Consider the following 10,022-nt stretch of genomic DNA (forward strand, 5'->3'; position numbering starts at 1 on the left):
CTGCTTCAATGAGGGGGGCAGGGAGCAGCTGGGACCCACACATGTGCACACCCTCAGGGAGTGGCAGGGACCCACACATGTGAAACGGAGCTCATTAATAACCGATCAACAGCATATATGAAGCAACGTACATAATACATCTTTTTATTATTTATATAGTTATGGAAAGTTAATAATATATGGAAGAAACGAAAGGGTTTTTTTTACAGGGTTGTGGGGGTTTTTTTTGTTTTTTTGTTTTTTTTTTTTTGGTTAGTCATCCCTGCCGGGGCCCAGCCAAAAATGTTCGAATTGGGCCCCTCACTTACTAAAGCCGGCCCTGTCTGGCCGGACCCCCCCCCCCCCCCCCCCCCCCCCGGTTTCTTTCCCCCCCGCTGGGGTGAGGAGGGGGGGAGGCTTCCTTCGCTTTTCCCCACCAGGGGGCTCTGGGTATTGCTCAGGGAGGGGAAGCTCCTAGGGCTCTGCTCTCTCTGCTCAGCAGACCGGGGGTTGAGCTTCCTGGGTCAGATGCAGCCGCTGCAAGCTCCACTGTGAGCTGAGCGACCCGCATTAACCCCGCTCTGCCGACCCCAGCCCCTGAGCCGGAGGCTGCAGGTGAGGGGAGAGACCCGGGGAAAGGGCTGGGGCCGGGCAGGAAAGTGACTCTGCACCAACGGCCCCTCCTCGTCTGCGAGTCCCAGAGCTGCTGCCCTCCCTGACCCCCCGGGTTCTGCTCCCCCTGAGCGGCTGCAGGAGCCGAGCCAGCTCCGGGAGAGCGAACGCCCCGGGCCGGGCCAGGGACCGAGTCTCCCAGCCCGAGAGGAGGGGGCGGGAGGGAGACAGAGATAGAGGCTGGCAGGGGCAGCAGGAGCAATCAGTGGGGAGGGAGGTCCCGGCACCCAGCCCTGCCCAGCCCCATTCCCTGCAGCCCCCCGGGGCAGATTGACTTTCCTGAGGAGCAGGGAGAGGAAAAGCCAGTTCCTGCTTCTGCCTGGTCCCTGCACTGCTGGGGAGATGCGCTGCCCTGGGGACAGTGTCAGGGGGGATCCCCCAGAGCGTCTCCTTTGGTTCTGCTCCTTCCTCGGGTTTCGTTCAGACTGTGGGTGGAAATGCGCTCACTCCTGGAGGGAGAGGCTGGGTCTGTGGTGTAATAAAGTGGGGCACAGAGTCAGGGGGAGTCAGTTACTTTTTGTCCAGGTCCAAATTTCTTCATCAAGGTCCAGACTCCAGAGAGAATCATATAAAAAAATAGCAACAATAACAATCAATACATAAAAAAGGTTTTGGGGTCCCCTTCAAAAGCATCTGGCAGGCCGGGTCTGGCCAGCCATCCGCGTATTGACTGCCCCATGTCTAGGGCATCTGCAGGGAAGGAGCCAAGAGGGAATCGGGGCATGAATTGGTGCCAAGGCCCGATTGAAACCTCCCTTCTCGCCCTGACAGGCTGCAGAATAACGTCCGGATTGGGAAATGGCTGCCGTGGAACCAGCTCAGGTAGGGGATTTTTCTGGAACGTATGGGGTCTCCTCCTGGAGGGAGAGGGGCAGAAAACGCAGGGGGTGTGTGAAGAAGATGGGGGGGAGCAGGCAGCAGGGGCTGGCAGACCAGTGCTAGGACTTGCATGATCTGGAGCCTGGTTTATAGGAACAGGCCCACTGGGAAGAAAACTATAGCCTAGGTGCTGTGGTTATTCCCCCCCCACCACCACCACTTGTGAGCAAGAATAGGTGCTGACTTCTATTTTTCCCAGTGAGTGCTCCTCCCTGGCTCCGCCCCCTCCCCAGAGGCCCCACCCTCACTCTGCCCACTCCTCAAGGCCCCGGCCTGCTGCTCTCTGCCCTTGCCCAAGCCCCTCCCCTAGCCTCCAAACAGCTGGTGGATGCTGAGCACCTACTATTTTTTTCCCCACCCTACGCTTATCAGTCTTGCTACGGAGGCTACCACGAGCACGCCCCCCCCCCCCCCCAGCCCTCCAGACTGGATAAGGCGACAGCCCCATCAGCTCGGCTGCAGTGACAGACTTGGTGTGGAGCTGGTCCACGGTTTTTAACCCCAGTGTTTTCCCAGCAGGACCAGGCACAATGGGAGATCGCCATGGCTGGGATGTGGGGCAAACCCCTTGCCTTGGGGGAAGGGCATTGTGGGATCCCCATCCAGCATCCCAAGAGGGAGGAGAGCGAGGCTGAGGAGCAGAGCCCTGGCTGGCCCTTGTCCCCGCGGACGCCGTCCCAGTCCTGGCTGGGATGCTCGGAGAGGGAAGATTCTCCATTGAGGGTGGCGCAGACACCTCACCTGTCTCGAGAAGGGGCAGACACTGCTGGCCTTGAGCAGGCGGTGCTGTCCCGTGACTGGCCTCATGGGGACGAGGTTCCTTCCTTCACCTGGGAGGCACCTGAAACCTGCGGCTCCATGGGGACAGGTCCCACCAGGGGCTGTGCCGAGGGCAAGGCAGCCGTTTCAGAGCAGGCCAGCGAGGAAGCCCATCGGTTACTGTTCCGCTCAGGCGCTGCCCGGCCCGGAGAAGCTCCCCGGGAGATGCTAGCCCGGCTCAGCCGGGCTGCTTGGCTCTGGCTGCGGCCTGGGGAGCGCACCAAGGAGCAGATTGTGGACGTCGTCGTGCGGGAGCAGTTCCTGGGAGCGCTGCGGGCGGACGTGCGGGCCTGGGTGACGGCGAGGGAGCCCCATAGCAGCGAGGAGGCGGCTGTGCTGGCTGAAGCCTGCCTGGGGCAAGGGGAGCCGACCCAGCCTGCTCAGGTAGCTGATACGACGCGAGGTGGGGAAATGCTGAGGGAGCAGAGCCAGGCAGGGGGCTGAGAAGGGATGATGGGAGAGACGGGTCTGATGGGAAATCAAAGGATAAAATATCGTCCCCCCACACCCTCCCGATATGTTGCTGTGGGGCAGGGGTGCTGGAATAGGGTGAGCCGGGGGGCCATGGCCCATCCACTTTTTGCCATGGGCCCCACCCCTGCCCTTCCTCTTCTCCCCCGAGGCCCTGCTCCCTAGCCAGGCCAGCAGCTGGAGTCCAGTGCAGGTGGAGGGTCTGCGGCTCCTCACAACTGCCCTCACGGCTCTTACCATGGCCAGGCTGCGGCTTCGAGGCCCCGGCCGGAACCGGGTTGGGGTAAGAGTCATGTGTGCAGCTGTGGGGAACTGTGAGCCCTCCACCTGCCCTGGGCGGGGACACAGGCCAGGGGCTGCTCTTGAGCTCCCCCACCCTGGGCAGGTGGAGGGTCCGCAGCTCCCCGGCTGGGCTCCAGCTGCTGGCCTGGCTGGGGGACGGGGACTTAGGGGAAGAGGTGGGGCCATGGAGGGCTCCGCCTCTACCGCCCTCCTCTCCCAACTGTTCCTGCTGTGCGGGCCTCAGCCTGAACAAGGTCCTACAGATGAGAGGAAGGGTCGTCGTATGGAAACGTCCCATCTGAGTCCTTGGCCGAGCCAGCAAAATCCTAGCCCAGTAAGTCTCGCTGTGCACCCTGCGTGAGGGGTCGCGGGCAAGTGCATGCACGTTGTCAGCAGCAGTGGTATAGTTATTATTTACTTTGTGAATTGCTGAAGTCCCTAGGGACTCCCGCTGTATTGCGCTGGATAGGGTGAAAACCTAGAACCAACAGACAGCACCTGCCCCAAAATACTCAGTCTTAAGATGAGGCAACAGCTGCATAGAACAGTGTAAGGGGGAGGTGATGGCGGCTAGCATAATAAGCAGCGTCATGGCTCGGTGGAGTTTCACAGGCAGGGCCTCCCCTGAGTCGGGGCAGTGTGGAGCACAGAGTGAAGGTGCTTGCTGGAAAAATGTTGGCATGACCAGCACGCCAAAGATAGACTCCTGTATTTTAAGACCAGAAGGAACCATTAGGATCATCCTCTAGTCTTATCCCCTGCGTAACCCAAACTAGAGAATCCCACCCCAGGAGGCCTTCATAGAACCCAGCAACTTGTGGTTCAACTAGAGCCCATCTTTTACAAAGAGACATCCACTCTGAAACATAGGAGCGGCCACTCTGGGTCAGACCAAAGGTCCATCTAGCCCAGTATCCTGTCTTCTGACAGCAGGGCCGGCTCCAGGCACCAGCTTAACAAGCAGGTGCTTGGGGTGGCCAAGGGAGAGGGGCGGCACCTGCGGCAATTCGGGGGCGGCAGGTCCCTCACTCCCTCTAGGGGTGAAGGACCTGCCGCTGAACTGCCGCCGCCGCCGATCGTGGCTTTTTTTTTTTTTTTTCCCCAATTGCCGCCACCAATCGCGATCTGTCTGACAGTAGCCAATGCCAGGTTTAAAGGTTTCAAGTGATGGTTTATTGCCCTCACACTTCAATTTCTCCCTTATTTCCAGTTTTATTGCGGTGTGAACAAATAACCTGGGGAAAGCTGGTGGAAGATTTTGTGTCCAGTTGTTTCTTTTTTTCCAGTGTGAAATGCCTTTTTTTGACAGACAGAAACATTTGTGAACAATTTTTTCATTTTGGTCCTTTTTTTGCTTGTTTAAGAAAATTTTGGTTTAGTTTCACTGAGAAGCCTCCTCCCCCCACACACACCTTTTTATTACCTTGATCTTTTTTCCAGCTGGGGAAGGAGCTTTTAAAACTGACAGAAAAGTGGGGATTTTCCCACAGAAAGGAAACAGAATTTTTTGATTTTTTTTTTCAAAAAAATACCCCAAACCCCCAAAAAAGGTTAAAAAGGAAAATGTCAGACAAAATGAAACATTTCCATTTCTTTTGATTTTTTTCCCCTATCAAATAGACTTACCCTCTTCAAACCTTCTGTATAATACTAACTGAACCAGTTGTCTTTAAAAAGAAACGTGCTGGGTTTTCTAAATCTGTTCCCCTTGGGCAAGTTCAGTTCTTCGGATCTAGATCTGAACTCTGCCGCTCGGGTCTCAAGTTACTGTAAAGCAGTGGTTCTCAACCAGAAGTACGCGTACCCCTGAGGATAGGCAGAGATCTTCCAGGGGGTACATCAACTCATCTAGATATTTGCCTAGTTTTACATCAGGCTACATAAAAAGCACTAGCGAAGTCAGTACAAACTAAAATTTCATATCGACAATGACTTGTGTATAGAGCAATATAAACTATACACTGAAATGTAATAACAATATTTATATTCCAATCAATTTATTGTATAATTAGATGGTAAAAATGAGAATGTCAGCAATTTATCTGTAATAGTGGCTGTGACACTTTTGTACTTTTATGTCTGATTTTTTTAAGTGAGGTGAAACTTGGGGATACGCAGGACAAATCAGACTCCTGAAAGGGGCACAGTAGTCTGGAAAGGTTGAGAGTCATTGCTGTAAAGCAAAGAACGCGGCTGTTCATTGTTATATTTCAGGCCACCTCTAGTCCAGAGCTTGGGGGAGGAGGGTTTGGGGGCAGCGAGATTCTCAAAACATGCATAAAACAGCACGACAGGGTGACATGGTCCCCTGAGGGAATGGAAGGAACCAAAGAGAGAAATTAATCTTGTGGACTGAGCCAGATGCTGAAGGTTCAGGTTTCATTTGGCTGGCTAAGAATAAAGAGCAGGAGGGCTCCATCTCGCCCCCGTTGGAGCCTGCATTGGAGGAATTCCAGCTAAGGAGCTTCCATAGATTTGCTGGGTCAGTCTCTGTGAACCCAGTGAGAACCACCTCAGTTTCACATACTAATGAGTGACCCTCATCCTGGGACACTGAAGGTGCATTAGGTAGCAGAGGCATAGACGCCAACTCCGTGGGTGCTCCAGGGCTTAAGCCAGGATATTTTTAAGAAAAAAAATAGGGGGTGCTCAGCACCCAGCAGCCACAGCTGTTGGGCGAGCTGGAGTTGGCTGCCGATCAGCTGTTTAGCGGGGCCCCCGGGCTGGGAGGGTGGAGAGGAGCCAGCAGCGGGCGGGCAGGGGGCCTTGGGGAAGGGGACTGAGAGGAGCGAGCAAAGGGCAGGTGGGGGAGTTGTGGGGGGGGGTGGGAAGAGGCAGAGTGAGGGCGGAGCCTTGTGGGGATGGGGCCTTGGGCAGAGCACTCACCGGGAAAAATAAAAGTCAGCACCTATGAGCAGAGGGAATGGCCAGAGGCCTGAATGATGCATGGGGAGATGTTAGACGTAGGAGTGAGTGAGCCATTGAGCAGGACATGGGTGCAGTAGGGACAAGATTCTAACTTGGGGATTATGGGTATTATAAGCCTTACTGAAAGTACACAGGAAACTAGAACAGTCTGGGGCAGGTGGGATTGTGGCTGGGGAACAGGTCCTGAGTGGGGACTGTGGTTGTTTCAGGGGGCGGTGACCTTCGAGGAGGTGGCTGTGTATTTCACGGAGGAGGAGTGGGCTGTGCTGGACCCCAGTCAGAGAGCCCTCTACGGGGACGTCATGCAGGAGAATTACAAGAGCGTGACCTCGCTGGGTAAGGGATTCCTTGTTCCCTTGGGTATTAGAAGCTTTCTCTCCACAAATATCATGTTCAGTGCTTAACCCCTCAGAGTAACACTTCACTATTAATTTCTCTCGCTCTTCGACTTTCCTCCCGCTCTTTTCGGGTGGAAAAGGACAGGCAGGAGAAAGTAGAACTCTGGCAGAAGGTGGCAATTCCACACAATTTCTAAACTAAAGATTTATTTTTTTTAATTTCTGTTCTTCTCAAAAAAGAATTACCATTACAAAATATTTTCTAAAAATGGAATTGAAAGCTAAACTGTTTTGCAAATGAAATAATTTTCAACCAAATCTCATTTTCTGAAGAGAAGTCTTTTGTGTTGAAAGTTTCATTCCCCGCTACAGCCCGGAATCCGGCCTAAGTGGTTTGATATTAGTGCTGTGCCTGGGTCATCTGGTGTGTGCAGATCCCAGCATCTTCTCCAGGGGGCAAAGCATGTCCGACTCTTCTGAAGGGTCTCCCATGTCCATCTGCCAATGCCACGCCCCACAGCGTAGGGGAGGGGCTGGGTTATGTCATGGAACTTTCTTTGTAACAAACATTCCACAGACCATTCATTCACCCCCATCCCACCATGTTCTTCCCCCCTCAGCAGGATTTCTCATTCCCAAACCCGACGTGATCTCCTGGCTGGAGCAAGGGGAAGAGCCATGGGTCTCAGATCCCCAGGGCTCCAAGGAAAGGGGGAGCCTGAGCGGTGCCTGCATAGGTGAGGAATTGATTAAACTAACACACCCCACCAGACAATTAAAGGAACAGCTGGGAGTCCTCCAAATGCCTTGTGTGCTCCCCCCAGTTCTACCTCATCCCACACAGGTCACAATTGTCCCCAGTAGGAGTCAGACACTCATGGCAGATGTCACTCCAGGCTTCCAACCAACCCTGACATTAGCTCCCACCCCACTGTCCTCCCTTGCCCTTGAGCGTTCAGACGGGTGTGAAGGCAGGATGGGACTTCTCGTCTCTGTCCTCTGGGGAAGGGATTGTGGGGATTTGGTTCCTGATTTCACAAGCTCTTTGATGGCTTCATTCCACAAAATGTGCTTTGCTGACCCATAACGCCCTTGAACTGCTGCATTGGGTGATACCCCCAATTCCTTCCCATCCCTTCCTGCGCTGAATCCCACTGGTCCCAGCGTCCCTGTGACTCTCTATCACCGGGCCCCTCTCAGTCAGTAAGAAGTGGATCCAAGGTGGACTTTCCACTTTCTAGGACACGAAGTTGGTTTCCATACACTACAGGAACCGCTTTGCTGATGAGTGCCTGGCTCTGTTTCCAGCAGAGAGAGCTTTCTACCTGTAGCAAAATGTGCAGAGATTTTGGCCCTGGGATTTTACTGCTTTAAAATGAACTGGGGTTAAAAATCATGGAACACTTTTTGTAAGAATTATTCCACGACTTCCCCTCATCTCACTCAGTTTCTTTCCCTTGCGCAGGATTTCCGGTTTCCAAGCCTGATATGATTTCCCCGTTGAAAGGAGAAGGCGAGCCATGGGTCCCCAATCTGCATGGCTCTGAGGAGAAGGAGAGCCCACAGGGCGCCTGTGCAGGTGAGGAACCCGCTCTACTGACACGTACCATCGGCAAGGAAAGGAAACAGCTGGCCTGCTGAATGCCCCCCACCCTAGAGCAGGATTATCCTCAGCTGTCACGGCAACCGTCAGACTGGCTTCCGACCCATTCCTGACTGACACCTGGCAGTAGCTTCCTTCGCCTGAGTGCCGACACATAGGCGCTGAACTCCATGGGTGCTCAGCACCCACCGGTGGGTCCTGCCGATCAGCTCCTCCCCCTCCCCCCAGCACCTTCTGCCCACCACGGATCAGCCAGCTGTTCAGGGCGGGCAGGAGGCACTGGGAGGGAGGAGTGAGCTCAGGGAAGGGGTGGGGCCTGGGATGGAGCACCCCCCTCCGCCACCAATTAGAAAGTCAGTGCCTCTGTGCTCACCCCTTCCTGACACCTGGCTTCCTTTGCCCTTTAGTCTTCAGATGGGTGGAGGCAGAACTGGTCCCCTCGTCTCTGTCCTCTGGGAAAGAGTTTGGGCAGGATCTTCATTCTTTTTCCCATGTCCCCAGCTGTTACTGTAGTTTGTTTTCCCCCCTACACATTCTCTCCTCTGAGGTTTCCTGTCTGGATTCTCTCTCTCTGTCCCAGCAGGGGAGGGTCCAGCCCATGAAAATGCTCAGCACCAGGGTCCCACGCAAGTGGAGCTGCGCAGGACGCTGTCCGTGAAATCCGAAGGGAATGTGTCCTGGATGCCGACGCAGGGGGAGCCACACCTTATGTCATCAATAAAATGCGAAGGGAGTCGTGAGCAGGAGGACGTCTGTGCAAGCTGGGGCGGGTTGGAAGGGCAGGAGGGAGCCCAACCCACTTCCCCCGGGGGAGGCAGCGTGGGCCACAAATACATCCAGGTCCTGCTGAGCCTCCAGCCGGAGCAGCAGCAGCAGCGGCCGTGCCCCGAGTGCGGGAAGATCTTTGTTGACCACGCTCACCTCCTGCGTCACCAGCGGCTGCATGCTCTGGAGAAACCCTTCCCCTGCCCCGACTGCTGGCGGGGCTTCCTGCGGCGCTGCGACCTGTCCGTCCACCGGCGCTCCCATACCGGGGAGATCCCCTTCCCCTGCCCTGACTGTGGGGAGGGGTTCCTGCGGCGCTGCGACTTGGCCGCCCACCGCAAGAGCCACATGGGGGAGTGGCCCCACCAGTGCCCCAAGTGCGGGCGGCGCTTCCGCAAGCGCTCTGTCCTGGTCAACCACCAGCGCACCCACCTGCAAGACGATCGCTACAAGTGCCCCGAGTGCGGCCAGGGCTTCAAGTGGCCGGGCCAGCTGGAAATGCACCGGTACAGCCACATGGAGGAGAAACGGCACACCTGCTTCAAGTGCGGGGAAAGCTTCAGCCAGCGCTCCCACCTCCTGGCCCACCAGGGCAGCCACCTCGGAGACGCCCCTTACCACTGCGCCGACTGTGGGAAGGGCTTTGCCCAGCACCCAGACCTCATCCTCCACCGGCGGAGTCACACCGGTGACCGGCCCTTCCACTGCCCCCAGTGCGGCATCGGCTTCGGCCGCAGCTCGGACCTCAGGAACCACCAGAGCGTCCACGCGGGCCAGCAGCCCTACAAGTGCCCCCTGTGCGGGAAAGGCTTCCAGGAGAGGGCGCACCTGGCTGCCCATCAGAAAAGCCACGGCGGGGAGGATTTCTACCTCGGCCTTGCCGCAGTTTGGATGGGGTGAGCGCCAGCCGGCATCTGGCTCACCGGTCAGGAGCCAGCAGCAGCCAGTCCTGACCTAGCAACTTTCAGGAGAAGCCTTGATTGGCACAGCCGCCCGCTGAGCTGCCACTAGGGAGGGGATTGTCAGCGAGCCGCCTTGTGCCCGGAAGGCCATTGCTGTTTGTATTAGAGTACCATCTACGCCCCAGCGTGCATCGAATAAAATTCCTGCCAGAAAGTGTGTACCAGCAGTACCCATGCTACTAGATTGGTATGGTTTAACTTTGCCACGCTAACCGTTCAGCGTGTCAGCAGTTATGGTGGGAGGTGGCCTCAGTTCGAGAGGCTTGATTTATTTTTGAGAGTTTCAACTCCAAGGGCTCTCTCATTTTTGAGCCAGGTAAAAGT

General features: G+C 55.8%; 1 protein-coding gene across 5 annotated transcripts; it reads left to right on the forward strand.

Annotated features, from left to right (window-relative positions):
- The first annotated feature begins 427 nt into the window (after positions 1–427).
- Positions 428–9,857, forward strand: LOC117887136 (zinc finger protein 2-like). Of its 5 annotated transcripts, none has more exons than XM_034789410.1 (7): positions 428–613; positions 1,423–1,473; positions 2,047–2,733; positions 6,240–6,366; positions 6,989–7,105; positions 7,834–7,947; positions 8,552–9,857. In XM_034789410.1, the coding sequence occupies exons 2-7, from the start codon at positions 1,450–1,452 to the stop codon at positions 9,634–9,636; spliced, it is 2,154 nt and encodes a 717-aa protein (XP_034645301.1). In that variant the 5' UTR covers positions 428–613; positions 1,423–1,449; the 3' UTR covers positions 9,637–9,857. The 5 variants fall into 5 exon arrangements, with proteins under 5 accessions (XP_034645301.1, XP_034645305.1, XP_034645300.1 ...); XM_034789414.1 differs by having other exon boundaries at positions 2,050–2,733; XM_034789409.1 differs by having other exon boundaries at positions 428–594.
- The last annotated feature ends 165 nt before the right edge of the window (positions 9,858–10,022 follow it).

Source organism: Trachemys scripta, chromosome 14 (assembly GCF_013100865.1).
Source record: "Trachemys scripta elegans isolate TJP31775 chromosome 14, CAS_Tse_1.0, whole genome shotgun sequence".
NCBI lineage: Eukaryota > Metazoa > Chordata > Testudines > Emydidae > Trachemys > Trachemys scripta.

What these genes read in the sequence shown, in the direction of transcription:
- LOC117887136 (XM_034789410.1), top strand. Translation starts at nt 1,450, where the DNA reads ATGGCTGCCGTGGAACCAGCTCAG. An exon ending in CAAGAGCGTGACCTCGCTGG is followed by an intron (nt 6,367 to 6,988) that starts GTAAGGGATTCC and finishes TTCCCCCCTCAG; the next exon opens with CAGGATTTCTCATTCCCAAA. An exon ending in CCCACAGGGCGCCTGTGCAG is followed by an intron (nt 7,948 to 8,551) that starts GTGAGGAACCCG and finishes TCTCTGTCCCAG; the next exon opens with CAGGGGAGGGTCCAGCCCAT.